The sequence below is a fragment of the Lingula anatina genome, chromosome 9, assembly GCF_051362555.1.
Source record: "Lingula anatina isolate TDL-2025a chromosome 9, LinAna3.0, whole genome shotgun sequence".
Taxonomy (NCBI): Eukaryota; Metazoa; Brachiopoda; class Lingulata; order Lingulida; family Lingulidae; genus Lingula; species Lingula anatina.
Window position 1 is genome coordinate 16390113 of NC_141775.1, and position 15599 is coordinate 16405711.

Genomic DNA, 15599 nt, shown 5'->3' on the forward strand with positions numbered 1-15599 from the left:
ACGTGCACGTCAATACAAAGAAGAACCAACAATTTGTTATGATACCAATTAAATATGTAATTATTTTTAATTTCTAACTGCCTGAATTGGCTTAGTAAATGGATTTGTACGCCATTGGTATGAGCGTGGTGGCCTTAAAAGCCTGGTGTGAAGTGGGAAGTCAGAGGACCCTGACTTGATCCCCCCAAAATGCTGAGTCTTTTTTTCATAAATAAAATCCAAACCTAAGTTCACCGGCTGGGAGGTTAATATCATCTGATATTTGTCCGCTGTCCATCAAATGGCGGGCATCAAATTACATGTACGTGACTATGTAATATAGTTATTTGTTTGTTTTTTTTTAATTTTATTTTGCTTTGACCTTTCGACATTTTTATAAAGATACTCTGAAGTTCACTTTCCTAAACAATATTATTTTAATCCACAAAAGTGAAGATAATTTTAAGTGGATGAGGGTAGGTGGCAGGGTCATGTAGGTGAAGTTGATTTAGGTTCAATACCCATTGTATTACTTAGAGAAAATGGCGCAATGTACAAATGTTAGTTCAAGTAATGAAGTAAAATAATCAAATATAATAAATGTCGTGAAATCGTCATAAGGGAATCATGACTACCATCTTTTTATGCTTAGGTATCGGCAAGTGTATGAGCCTGGTATGATATTCACCGTGCCCGACAGAACCTTTGAAGGCACGGAACCAATCAGCGGTAAGATCCAGCCGTGTTACAAGTTTGCCCCGCAATGTGATCCCTACGCCGTGTACCGGACAATTGACGGCTCGTGTAATAATCTCCAGACGCCAATTTTGGGGAAGTCCTTCGTAGAATTCTTCCGGTTACTTCCGGCTGAATACGGCGACGGTAAGTAATTTTTAAAAAAATCATTATTTTGTAAAATGTTGTGGACCGAGGGTAAGGGGAGGTGTTTCGCTCATAAACCTCAGACCAAAACAGTACATTTTTGTGTTTGGATAGTAAGGGCAAGGATGGAATCAGGGAAAGTGCGTGATTCCTTATAAAATATAAAACTCTTTTGTTGTCTCTATTAACGCATTAGTCTATAGTGTTTCTATTACTACCCTGTGTGTGTTCCCTGTGTGCTGTAGTTCAATATGCGCAGTTTATAGGGGCTCTGTCACTTTAGTCAATTATCCCTTTTTTCCTTGAATTTCGTGGCTTAGGTGGGACTCAAATGCAACACTTTTGAAAACAGTACTTTAACGTAGAATTGTTTTTCTTTTTTTTTAATAAATTATCTTTTTGTTCCTGTTAGATGTGGGCTACCAATTTGATACTAATATGGCATCCACTGGGCGAAATATTTCTACACAAGGTGTACTTACGACATTGCTTTGCGCTCGCTAAAGGTTCATTTAATATACCAGTAATTAGTGTGCATTGTGTGTCCATCATTAGTCTTCATTAGTTCAGTCGTTATATAAACGTTACTTAAGATTGTTACTGCAGTCATAGGGACCATTCCCAGACCCTTTCGTACTAACTGTGAAGCTATCTCTGAGGGGTTCTCGCTAAATTGCAATCAACTTAAGCGGCTTAGATGTCTGTGACGCCTACTGAAGCTGCTAGAGGGTATTTAAGACTGGGTTCCACATACCTATATCGATCTAACAGGATCGATCCATGCCCACTGAAGCTGCTAAACGATAATTGATTACCCATTTAGCGAGAAACCCCCTCAGAGATAGATTGATCCACAGTAAGTAGGATAGGGTCTGGGAATGATTCCTTAGACACTTGAAACTATACATAGACCGATCCAACTCAGGCAACTCGCTGAATACAATCAGTTTACATAGTAGCACGTACTGTACTCCTATATTTACTTGTTTTTTCTGTAGTGTACGCCACGCCACAAGGACGCATGTTAATCCGTTAATCTCACTGCATTTAGCTAGAATCTCCGCGGAGTTGGATCGACTGATAGTTTCATTGGTAAAGAGAACATAGTGAACCTATCACAGAATGCTCTCATATCCAAGTGCACCTGTAACGGAATTAGTAAATAAGAGAAAAAGAAGACAAAACGACTTTTCAAAGATCGAGGGTTAAGGGTGCTGAGCTAACAGTAAGAGACGTTTTCGCTTACGTTTTGTAGAGTTTATATCTTGCACATTAGAATGCATTTACGAGTTTTGTAGGGGAGACCGGGGCTAGTTGGCCCAGTTAGACACTTTTGGCCTTGTAGAGCCAACTAAGAATGAGTTAGAGTAACAAAATCGGTTTCAAAGTAAGCCCCATGAACTAAGCGACGTATGCAACGTCATTATTTTTCAAATATAACGCCAGATGGCTCACAATTTGACAAAAAACGCAGTTGACGTCAGGGGGGGCCAACTTGCCCCGCCACGGGGCAAGTTGGCCCCAGGGTCGGGGCAAGTTGGCTCCCTATACAAAAATGGAGTAAATATCCCACGTAAACGCCTTGTAATACATTTTTATACATTTTTAATTTATTAAATTGACTTTTGAGAGTCTTTGATGAATAAATAGTTCAAATGAGGCAGATTTATTGAGGTTTCCGTACGTCACGTTGTAGGGGGGGGGGTATAAGTTGCAAGAAGCAGAATATCTATCAATAAAATTTGTTTTATTTTAATAAAGAATTTATTAATAATGGTATAAAGCAGGTTTTTAATGAAAACGAATAATAAATTTTCGTCTTAAAAGAAAGTTACATATTCAGTTTTAAACCATTGAGTTTGTTTCAACAATGGTCTCTAGCTGTGTTGCGCGCAAAGGTTTGTGGGTAATATAAGGGTCCAACTTGCCCCGAGTCAAGGGGGCCAACTAGCCCCGGGTGCACACTTTTTATTTTAAAGGATGGCAGCCATTTATGGTGCTAGAATGAGCAACGATGATACGTCTCTGTGAAACTTGAAACAATGAGCTTAATATCAGTTTGATGCCCTATACATATATTATATTCGATCAAAAGCCTATGAAATAGATTTCTAAATCTCTTTAACAAAATTACTTTTAGGTGCAAAAATACTTTATTTCGACTCACAGCTTAAGTAAAACTTTTTAACGTCCCACACTTCCTTAGCATTGAAGACTACGGTCACTTTACAAGAGTATGTGGCCAATTTTTTTACCTCGTAGTTACTTTTTCAGAAAATGACGGGGGGCCAACTTACCCCGGGGTCCAACTAGCCCCGGTCTCCCCTATGTTGCTTTTTTATAACTTGACTGTAATAGTTCACCTCTATTGCTATAAAGGTCACTATCGTCACACGCGGTTTCTTGCACGCTTTTGCTAGTTTTCCTAGTTTCCTACGTATGTCGCCAGTGTCGCAGGCCTTGTTTTAGACATGATGATGGCCAGCAATGGCTTGTATTCTTTGTTGAGATCAATGTTTCCTTAGGGCTTCCACAGCTGATTTTTATTTATGAATTTCGGCTCGAAAACATTCCCCATATTTTGATTTATTTCTACGTTTGAATCTGCCTGAATGTTACATATCCCCTTACTTAAATCTATTTTTGCTTGTACTTCTAAATAATGGGTTGTTTTAATCTTGTTATACAAGGTGTCCGGATCCAGCTATCATCCCTGCGGACTAAAAAATACATTAAACGTTTTTCTTAGAATTTGAAATTATACGATTATTGCGTGTTAAAGTGTCATAAATGAGTTGTAAAATATATACCTAAAGCTATTGTTGGCCTGTCTAGTTTTTAGGTGACAAACAACCAGACTCTGAATCACTCAAGGTCAAGGTTGGGTCTGGTTTATAGGCCAGTATTATAACCCATACATGTCGTAAAAATAATGGCCCACTTATAATAAACAAGACGCAGGGCAATTATGTACATTGATAAGCCTCAATTATCATCAAGAGAGAGTCGAGATTTCCATCTGAGCCCGACAAATTTGTGAGTCAATTTAATACCTGAACCGGGCACAACCTATTTTCTAACCACTGACTAGGCAGTATGATTATAACGGCATGGCACTTCAAGCTGCAATACCTCAACCGGGCACAACACATTGCCTTACCATTGACTAGGCGGTATAATTACAACAACATGGCACTCCAAGCTTTCTTACCAGGATTTCATGTTAAATGCTGCTAAGAATTTTTTGCTCGTTTCTTAATTTTCCATAGAATTCAATTAGATCTACTTCCAACCATTTATCCTATGTAAGGTGGAAATGTACTGAAGTATAACAGAATCTGAATCAAGAACACACACAGAGAGAGAGAGAGAGAGAGAGGGAGAGAGAGGGAGAGAGAGATATCTGCCATTTATAAGCTGTAATATTACGACACACGATTATAAACATTTCCGCTGTTTCCTGGCGAATATGACCATTTCTACAGGAGCTACCGCTGTACCCTCCACTTTAAATACCCTTTACCAGGGCGACTGATATATTTTTACAGATATTCACAGATATGTCTCTAGATAGATAGATGGTCATTTTAGGCTGAAGTCATCCCATGTGGAAACAATTATCTCTGCGCGCGCGCCAAAGGCTTTGTACTCGCTCTGCATAAGCTGAGCCTCACAACGATGTGATAACTGCTTGTTACGCAACCAGTCTAAGGCTTTTTTATCTGTCACAGAAGAGCAAGTGATTAAAGTCAGAGCAATGAACTGTCTTGATTGCTGTCACGCAGACTTAGACTGGACCTGCTAAGTGGCAGTGCCTGAGCAGTTATGCAAACAATTACCAGGCACGTAATCAGCCTTGAGATTTCTCAACAGGGTGACAGGGTACATTTTACACATATATTTTTATTTCCCAAGATAAGCATGTGTTTTTAAGACAAAGCCCTTAATGAAAACGTGAAGATTACCCTGAGTGTCAGAGCAACGTAAAAGCTAACTAGCTTAAATATACCTTGTGATGGAGTCGCTTTTACTAGGTATTGTTGATATGGGTTATATATGAAATCAAGATCGAGCTGGCAATACCGGAATCTAGAACCTAGGGTAGTGAAGATAGGATCTATCAATGCCCATTGATTTCAAATGGTTTTATTCATTGTTCCTCGCACATCTCACAAACAGTGTAAAATTTTATTTCAATGATTTTAGAATTTAATCTTAATACCCATCTATCTCTTACCCACTTGAGAAAAATAACTATCTCTTAAATAAGACAAAAGTGTAAGGTGGAATAGCTGAAAAGGGAGAGAAGTGAGAGGAAAGTAAATAGAAGAGGATAGTTGTAGAAAAGGGATGGAAGAGAAAGTGGATACCAGAACTAGCGTTTCTTACCTTTAGCTGAACAGGCTCCTCGCTGGACGGTTGGTGTCCTGTATGCTTTTTCGCACTAACTAGTGATTCAGTCAGAACCTTATTATATATTACATGGCGTGGCGCGCTTTGATGCATTTTGATTGGATATAAAATGCAGCCTACTGCAAGAGTACCCAAAGGGTTTTTTACCCTCTTTAACAAGTTCGCTTGCAAATATTTGTGACAAAAAATTATTATTATTATTATTATTATCATTATACTGAAAAACTTTTCAATCGAATTTCAATTTAAGCAAAATGATTCAAAAAAGACTCTTAAACATGTGGTCACAGGGGTTTTGAGACTGCCGCACTAATTTAATGGTCTAATTTTGTTACCACATTTAATGTGTCTTTTATTGACTCTTACATTTTTTTAAAGCATTTGAAAATATTTTATCTACAGAATATTTTAGTTTACTTGCATCTTTTAGTTTTAGTTTTAAGTACTTAAATATTATTTTTTTATTCAAAATGTGTAGTTTTAGTATTAATAGTTTTATATCTAAACAGCCCTGAAACGCATGTGTAGCGCAGTATCAAGAAATACATTAATTTATTAATATTATTATTATTATTATTATTATTATTATTATTATTATTATTACGCCAGGTGTGGGTTCTTTGAGACGAGATAAGCATGGCAATGAGCTGCCTAGTGCCCGCTTAATTAGTACCGCTCTTCACGAGGATATCAGCGTCCCCATGCATCTGATCACCGAGTTTACCATGGAGTTTGGCCAGTTCCTTGACCATGATTATGACCGGGCACCGCTGACCAAAATATTGAAGATTCTAGGTGAGTAATTAATGCTGTTTGTTAAACACAATACTTTATAGGTCTTATATGTTTACCATTGTCTTTTCTTTTGTTGGGTAATACGAATATGCATAGATGAGTGTATTTTAAAGTTGATAAAATTAACTAAAGCTCATCCAACTATGTGTGTTTCACAGAGGAGCTCATTTTTACCTACTTTCTTGAAATTACGTAGTAATAGTACATGTAGTCTAAGTCACGTGCTGTGGGAACTCTTTTATTATAGGAGGTTGAAAATCGATGCCCCTAGGCGTGTTGACCAGCGCGTTCAGTGTCGCTTTTTCACAATGCAATCGTAATACGATTCCCGTGATGAGTTTCAAAAAAAAAAAAAAAAAAAAAAATCTTTGAAAAACTTATCTCAAGAAAGAAATTTTGAAAGAGTTCATTTTAACACTTCCTGAAAGTAAGTGCCGTACATGTACAGTGTAGTGTTTATATAAATTGTGGGCCGATATTTAAAAAAAAAAAACAGTCTTGCACGCCCACCATACTTAAGGTGTTTATAGTCAATGCATATTTAAGTCACGTTTCTTTATATTTTCTATAAAAAAAAAGATTAATTTTTTTCAGAAACCCTGTTAGGCCACCTGTCAGATCGAGACATTTCCCAAAGGTGCCCCTGGCGAACTGGATATGTAAAAACGGAATATATGTACATGTATATGATCTATCTATCTGTTTCAGAGAATGGCACTGAGGTGACGATTGACGTTAAATGTGGCCCGGACGATTGTTCTACGGGGCCCGGAGAATTGGCTTCCTGTTCGCCAATATTCGTCCCTCCGAATGATTCCGACAATGTTACGAAACCGTGCTTCAAATTTGTGCGCAGCTCAGCGGCACAACGCGCAGGGTGTACATTTGGTAAACAAACTGATAAACGTCATGCTGTTAAAATAGCAATTATTATTATTATTATTATTATTATTATTATTATATTTGGCACTGTTCGGTTATAAATGGATGTTCTAACTGTTACGATCGGTTTTTATCGCCTTATACATGTCCAAGAATGACCCAAAACTAGAAACTCAAAAAACTGGTTTAATGGTCGTAATTCTGCCAATGTTTTGGAGATTGGATACCTTGGTGACTAACTTAAAGTGTCAACCCCCCTCCCCCCCCAAAAAAAAAAAAAAAAAAAAGGGAGGGGGGAGGTCTGCTATGAAAAAAGGTTAACTTGAATTGTGCACTAAAACAGGTCTTCCCTGCATGGTTTTACTAGTACTAATACACAATCCGAAGTGTAAGTGCGCAGTTAAACAGTGTACCGATGTAAACAAGTTTTGTCGTAAAAAGATGTGATTCACGCCTTTTTTCCTTTCTTCCAAGGCGTCCGTGAGCAGACTAACGCCATCACGGCGTACCTTGATCAGTCTCTGGTATACGGGAACACAGACGAGGACGCCAAAAACCTCCGGGATCAAGATCCAAGTGGGTAGAATTTTGGAGTTTTGGAGTACAGAGTAATATGTGTTCGTAGGCAGTTCAGTCTAAAAGTGAGACCTACGATAAGACATGTTAGATATTGGTTTAACGTATTGCCGACATAGATCTCCATTCTCCTTTGTTTTGGACAGCCCTTAAATATTACTAGAATTCTACATGTATAATTTGAATATGTAGGCTATTGACTTTAGTAATTTAATATGTATCACAATTTTAATATGCATCTGCATCGATTATTGTTATTTGAACATACATTTATATATCGACCTTCGTGATTTTCATATTTATTGAATTATGTAATTTGAACATGTATGAACATGCAGTAACTGAATATATATATATATAGTTTTGTTTTGTATTTTGAAGGTAGAGGAAAGCTTAGGACAAAACCCCATCCTTTCAATCCAAACTTGAAGCCCCTCCTCCCATCACGTGACGACCCGACATGCCGCGAGGTCAACGAGACAGTCACGTGCTTCCTTGCAGGTGAGGTGCTGTAATATTGGAGCGTCCTTTATCGTGGATATTTGCCTCTGGGGATCATTGCAAAGTTTACGTACCATTACACGAGTTAAGTAACAACAAACAGTTTAATTATCGCAGGCAGAAAGTTTTATTACAGCTTATAACAGCTGTAGTTTCTACACCGCAGGCAGCTGCGGACGGCATACATTATGAACTTGAAGGGGTAACAACTCTTTATATGCGATTCAAAAATCTAAAATAAATGCATTGTAAACAACGCATAGACAGAATACACTGTACATTCAATCCCGCTTTACAACCAAAACGGCGGTTATTGCAATTATTCTGATATCTGTACTTGACATCGGACCACGTGGACCCTCAAAGACGGCTACCCTTTTAAGATATTAATACAATCTCTTGGGAGATGCACACTTATCAAAAACATTCGACTAACTTTGAATGCCGGAACTGATTCGTTAGCCGTTGGTTGGTAATAGGAATATAGTCGTTTACCGGAGGAAAATTCGTTTTATGACACGTAGGCCTACTTTTCCTGCAAAATGAAGTCTAGTCATCTATTTAAATACTGCTCATTGGGCAAGAATAGAGTTATATTGTGCACAACGGAAGCTAAAGGTAGAAAAGGTAGATCCCCTTCCTGAATCCAAGTTCCCCTTGTTGCGTTTTAAGTGAGTCGCCGTGCATTCCCAGACCGTCAACTTTATGTATGACGGTAAACGTCATTTAATCTTTATGATTCATTTACTTATTTATTTATTTACAGGTGACATCAGATTAAACGAACAGATGGGCCTGATGGCCAATCACCACATATGGGTGCGAGAACACAATAGACTGGAGGCGGAACTTCACCGCCTTAACCCCCACTGGAGCGGCGAGCGTCTTTATCAGGAGGCCAGGAGAATTAACATTGCCCAGTGGCAGTACATAGTCTACAACGAATACCTGCCGATCATCATAGGACCTGATGCCATGGCCTTACACCGACTCAATCCACTTAAAGAAGGTTATTTCACTGGTGAGTAAATGATATTGTCTGAATTTGACATGTTAAGAAATGCGATTGTTGCGCCGTGAGAGAGTTGTGACCGAGAGTGACGAGTGGTAAAGCATGTGATACTTTATACCTCACGCACGTGTTAATTGCGGTATAAAACATTAGGTTAATGAGTATCTGAAACTAAACTTTGCTAAGAGAGAGCGAGAGGGAGAACGTTTTTATTTGAAGTTCAGGATTCTCTATTTTTGATGTGATTTTCTGTTTGTCTGCATTAAAGCTGTCTTTTAAAAACTTATTTCAAAGCCGTGGTTGTTATCTTAGTTTAAGAATATTTGGTTAAGTTACTTGTACCAAAATGAACTGGTATAATATTTAATAAATATTTAATTCAAAGTGCTGTATTTCAGGTTATGACAAAAATATAGATCCCGGAGTGAGTAACATGTTTGCAACTTCTGCCTTCCGTTTCGGGCATAGCACCGTCCCCACCATACGCAGACGCTCTGACGTCAACCATAGAATTATAGAGAACCATGACTTTTCTACAGTAAGTATGGGTGCTTTCCCAGAGATTTAGATCGACCTAAGAATTAAGATTTAGATCGACCTAAATCCCTGGGGGTTCACGCTAAATTGCAGTCAGCCGAGAGGGCACCATACAATGTAGTTAATTACCCCCTTACAGCTTTTAGTAGGCGGGACAGACGCTTAAGCCGGCCAAGCTGACAGTAATCTAGTGAGACTCCCCACAGGGATAGATCGATCTAAAAATCTATGGAAATGGGGTGTATAACACCCCATTTCCATAGATTAGATCGACCTACTTTAGATCGACCTAACTCCCTGGGGGTTCACGCTAAATAGCTGTCAGCCGGGCGGACACGAAAGTTAATTACCCTCTTACAGCTTGTAGTAGGCGGGACGGACATTTAAGTCGGATTATCTGAAAGTAATCTAGTGAGACTCCCCGCGGGGATAGATCGATCTAAAATCTATGGGAATAGAGTCTGTTGTAAGACAGACAGACGGGTCTGATGAAATGGAAATGAATATCTCATTGGATCAGCTTTAAGAAACAAAACATCTATTTAACTATACACACAAAGCCAAATATATAATTTTTTTTAATGATATAAAGCAATTTCGGGAAAATTTCATAAAACCTTTACAAACTTTAGAGTATTTTAAATAAAATAATCCTCTGCACATACCTTGAATATGTAGCAGATATTTGACTGTATGAACTGTATGTATGCATGCACTAGGATATACAATAAGATGAACGTTTTCCGCCAGGTGTTCCAGAACCCGACGTTACTATACGCGTGGCAGGAAGGGGGCGTGGACTCCGTTATGATTGGCAGTTTTGATCAGGAGCTGGAGGGCACAGATCGCTTCTTTTCCAAGGAAGTGACGTTGCACATGTTCGCAGAGAATCCGTTCGCGAAGGGGATTGGTCAGGATCTGGCGGCGTTGAATATCCAGAGAGGCAGGGATCACGGACTGCCGGGTAAGAGAGGACATTTGACCGCCAGCTGACAGATAAATAGACATAAAAATCAAAAACAAAATCATGAGCAAAATAATAAAATAAAGTAAAACAAATAAATAAAGAAATACATGTAGATACAGACAGATATATAATTATGTAGTTAGATTGAAAAATTGATATATAGATAGGCCACATTAACATGTAAGTACATGTATACTCTTTTATCTATCTACCTATCCACCTTTCTATCTATCTATCTATCTATCTATCTATCTATCTATCTATCTATGTTTAGTTAGATTGAAAAATTGATATATAGATAGGCCACATTCAAGACAGTGGACTAACTAGCCTGTGGGTCAAATATGGCGACCGACTGAAAAGCTTGCTGTCCAATCCGCTAACAGACACTGAATAGTCTATTAGATAGCCCTCGGGGACGTATTCAAGTGGGTCGGCCATATTTGACCCTCGGACTAGTTAGTCCACTGTTCTGAATGCAGCGTATCTATTTTATCAATTTTTTCAATCTAACTACACATAGATAGATAGATAAAAAGGATAGGTAGATAGAGTATACATGAAATACATGTACTTATAGAATCTATTTATAAAATTTCTTTTTTTCAGGGTACAACTCTTGGCGCGAGTTGTGTGGCGGAAACAGAGCCAAAACATTTGACGATTTCCTGACTGGTCCAAAAGCCTTTAGACTGAAATATTCAGGGGTAGCAAAACTAAAGAAACTTTACAAGTAGGTCATTACAGTATTAGATTTCCGTTAGTTCTTTTTGTTTTTAATTTTTTTCCGTTTATTGCTTCTAATTGGCATTACATTGATGGAGGAATATATCAGCTCTTGAAGCAAGTTCTGACGTTTATCACTTTATCATGCAGTTCGTTTCGACATCATTATTATTATTGTTGTTGTTGTTGTTGTAAAATCCTGTTTAAATAATAATAATAATAATAATAATAATAATAATAATAATGGTGAAAATAAAATATAGTAATGAATATTATGTGTGTGTGTGTGTGTGTGTGTGCGTGTGTTTAGAGTTCTATGTGTCGATCAAAGGGGTAGACCAGTTCACTATCATACTAATATCTTCTTCAGGCATCCGGACGACGTCGATTCCTTTTCTGGCGGTTTGTTAGAAACGCCCTTGCCAGCGGCGTCCGTTGGTCCAACTTTCGCGTGTGTGATAGCGGACCAGTTCCTGAGGTCACGCAGTGGCGACCGGTTCTGGTACGAAAACAAGCAAGCCGGCTTCACCCTGGAACAGCTGAAGTCCATCAAGAAGACGTCCAATGCCCGGGTGTCGTGTGATAACTTGGATAATATGCAAACGGTTCAGCCCAAGACTATGCTGAGGTCTTTAGAGGACGTTGTAAGGTCGCCAAGGTTTGTATTCAAAACTCTCAAGTCGTTATGTCGCTTATAACTGATACATGGGTATATACCTAAAATAATACCCAGTAGATATGTCACTCTCTCTCTCTCTCTCTCTCTCTCTCTAATGCTTTGGGAAGTTTTTCATCTATTGAGTTACACATTTTGACAGGTGTCTTATATGGGTTTTGCTTGGATGAATTAAACTGCTATCAACATCATTTCCAACCACTTCGTGTCTTTAACACCCAGCAAAAATTTTAATATTTCACCTTTGTCCTTTTCTTTAGATTCAATTACCGACACGGGTACCACGTACTGCGACTGTTTGGGGTCTCCAAAAACCGGAGAGTGCACTGTTCTCAACTAGCTGGCATTGACCTGAATTTGTGGAAAGAGAAGAGGACATATCATTAATGCAACGGATTATAGCTACGCACATATATATATATATATATATATATATATATATATATATATATATGTATATATGGCAGTTACAAATAAGGAGAAGGAGATAATTATGATTATTAAATAATAGTTGTTTATTGCAGACTTGTTTTGACAGAAAATAAATAGGGTTGTGTCTCTGAAAGAGAAAGCTTCCTCGGAACCGAAATGTGTCGCTTCACTTGCATATTGTAGCTTTTGTACCATTCATTTTGCAAATCGTAATTTGTTTTATAGTTTTGAATAGTGAAGGTTTTACTACCTTATTTGATATGATTTAAATGTAAGGTCAAAAACGCCATCGCTGTCAGTAACGATACCATTTATATTCAAATGTGTAGGATTCTGCGGACTAGCATGTCTACGTGATAATCAGCTTTAATATACTCCATCTCAGTTTTTCCCATTTGTTCTATCAAGGTAAAGAGCCCACTATGTTTTAACCATGTTGTTATGCTACGGCGTATTGGAATTAATACATTATTAAGGTCAATATTTTTTTCTTCTGCCTTTCTGTCACTAATTGAACGCATCGTATAAAAGAACCATTTCTGAAGGCGCCAAAGTATAAACTTCTATCAGTTAATAGACTGGTGAAGATTCTTTAAGTCTGAACAAAATGATACAAATAAAACAGGTATGCGTATTGAACTGATTTTTGTTCAGAATTCTTTTTCATAGTTTTCTGCTTTAATTTCATGATTTTTCTTACCTTTGCCCAAAATATAGTAACTACAGTGCTTGTCCCTTGTAGCGTTTGTTGTATAAAATTTTTTTTTTTTTAATACTCTAGGATTCACTCGTAACATAGCAAAAGAAAGTCCGATGACCTTGCATCCTTTCCACCATCATGACGTTAACTGCGTCAGAGCACTACTTTCCTATGGTGACCTAATATATAAATGATATAATACTCCGTATCTTCATAAATCTATATTATATTTTAATAAAGTGCTTCTTTGCTTTAATATTAGATTTAGTAATTGACAACGTGACAACTAACTCTCCTGGATACTTCAGTCAGTCTGCTGAGAGTGCGGGTGCAACCATTTTTAATTTTGCTTCGCAATCGAATAGTTTTAATATCCCAAATGGATGTTTAATATCCCAAACGAAAAACGAAAAGGTTAAGAGGTTCCTTTTCCCGTATAAAACATATTGGCAAGAAAAAAAAACCTGCAATGCATCAGTATGTAAATTTGACAACACTAGGACAAGACGGCTGTTCAAAAATGATTCCCGTCTACTACATGTACGATGTTTTCATAATATTTAAATATTACGAACTCATGAGGATCGGCGTACTTTATTTCTTATTCCCCTTACGATATGGCATGAAAAAACACCATATGTTTTTCTCCGGGGCAATCCATACATGTAATTACTCTTAATTGTATCAACCTAGTTTATATTGATTGTCTGAATCTGATTCTGAATAAGTTCTCCGCCTGCTGGCGTAGACGCGTCGGGAAAGAGTATGTTTGCCAGTGCAACAGGAATGGAAGTCCGCTAGGAACTGTAGACCGCTTCCTCTTACTTTACACAGGTGACATTCGCCCCAAACACTAACCCCAATACTTCAACTAACCCTAACCTGTACTAACCATATGGGAGGACTTCCATTCCTAGGACATCCATTCACGCTGGTATTAATTAGTCACTGAGTATTGCTCTTCTGCAATAGTCAACAGGCTGAAGACAAACTACAGAGGTCTCTAGATGATACCAGTCCAGGAGATCCTCAATCATTTTACTAAATAATATAAGTCTGTGAGCTTTGCGACTGTCGTATAGTGGAAAAGGTCTAGAATTGTTGTCCTCTTCGAGACACACCCTCAATTTTAATATATTACAAGTTTCGCCTTTTTCACGCAACAATATGACGACCTCCCTTACCTTTGAAGCAACACTAAATTATCCAGCTTGTTATTTTCAGCGCTTGTTGGGTAAAGTACAGGGTACTTCCACACCACGGTATTTGAAGTCTCTAAGATTCAAGGCGCTGGATTCACGTTTTTTCGTAACATAGCAAATATTATTATGCGGTCATGACGTCGATTACGTCAGAGTCACGTTCCTATGGTTCCAACGTGATCTGACTACGCAAACCGAGAGTTATTTATTATTAGATCTCAAATAATAATATATTTCCATGTCGATGTGAGCGGACTATTGGAAATAATAGTTTACAGACTGATTTTTAAAAAATTAAAGTATGGAAAAATGAAGCATTTGAGAATTTGCCCCGTGCCTTCGAAACAAAATACGTGATAGACTAAATGGAAAAAAATGTCCGCAAAATATCCGCATTGAAATTGATCTCTCTTCTTTTTCTCTTTTTAATGAAAGACATCCGATATGCCATAACTCTCGCAAACACTTACATTAATCTCTTGTTGGTGTACAATTTACCATAGTCCACGGAAGCACTTATGTTCTCTTCCAATGACTTTTATCAGAAGGGCAAATACTATTACCTGCAGAGTGTTTTATAATATCGATGCCCAAAGTGTCATATCGCATAGTGTTTACGCTTTAGAACTTAATGGCAATGGATCATTTCAACACAAAGCATTTTGTCACCATGTTACTTGTGCGCAACTGTTGACATAATCGTGATCCATTCACCCAATTTTGAGGTTTTTAGATTTTGATTCCTGAGTTACTCTGGCATTAGAGATGAAGACTGGATGAATTATACTCGTTTCGGTAAAATAGAATTTTAGAACAATTTTGTCAACACTTTTGGGTGGGTAATGCCTTGGTGTTTAAAGGTATAACAACTCTTCATACGAGATTCATATTGCACAATACAATGTAAATTACTCCCTGAAACATAATGAATTCCATTTTAACACCAAAACAGCGGTTATTGTAATCATTCTGGAATCTGCAGGTGCCTTCAGACAACGTGGACCTTCATAGATGGCTATACCACCGTAATAATCTATTAATGAATAATGACAACATGAAAACTTTTAGAAATAAATAACTTTACTTTGAATGTCGAGTTAGGGAACGTCATATACCCCAGGGAATATTATTATTATAATTTATTTATTTTTTTATTTTTTTTTTGCCAAAACTAACAGTTGTTATACCTTTAAGGTAAATGTGTTGAAAAGTTCCTATAGTACTTCAATATATAAGCTATGTGTGCACAGTAGGCCCTCAATCAATTATTTAGCCAGAAATCGAACGCAAAACAGGAATCTGGCGGAAGAGTTTTTTAG

The 15599-nt window shown here is 37.7% G+C and overlaps 1 protein-coding gene and 1 long non-coding RNA gene across 2 annotated transcripts in view; one reads left to right on the forward strand and one right to left on the reverse strand.

The window, feature by feature from the left end:
* LOC147759990 (uncharacterized) overlaps window positions 1-5300 on the reverse strand; it is a 25722-nt gene extending 20422 nt beyond the window's left edge. The window contains exon 1 of the long non-coding RNA XR_015331158.1: window positions 5251-5300. This is a non-coding gene — a long non-coding RNA (uncharacterized LOC147759990). The remainder of the gene's footprint in view (window positions 1-5250) is intronic.
* Window positions 1-13017, forward strand: part of LOC106152366 (salivary peroxidase/catechol oxidase) — a 14373-nt gene extending 1356 nt beyond the window's left edge. Inside the window, exons 4-14 of the mRNA XM_086996013.1 lie at window positions 632-861; window positions 5884-6069; window positions 6778-6957; window positions 7426-7527; window positions 7909-8028; window positions 8795-9049; window positions 9439-9578; window positions 10328-10541; window positions 11154-11277; window positions 11641-11928; window positions 12207-13017. Of these exons, the coding sequence (XP_086852139.1) occupies window positions 632-861; window positions 5884-6069; window positions 6778-6957; window positions 7426-7527; window positions 7909-8028; window positions 8795-9049; window positions 9439-9578; window positions 10328-10541; window positions 11154-11277; window positions 11641-11928; window positions 12207-12333 (1966 nt within the window). The 3' untranslated portion in view covers window positions 12334-13017. The remainder of the gene's footprint in view (window positions 1-631; window positions 862-5883; window positions 6070-6777; window positions 6958-7425; window positions 7528-7908; window positions 8029-8794; window positions 9050-9438; window positions 9579-10327; window positions 10542-11153; window positions 11278-11640; window positions 11929-12206) is intronic.
* The last annotated feature ends 2582 nt before the right edge of the window (window positions 13018-15599 follow it).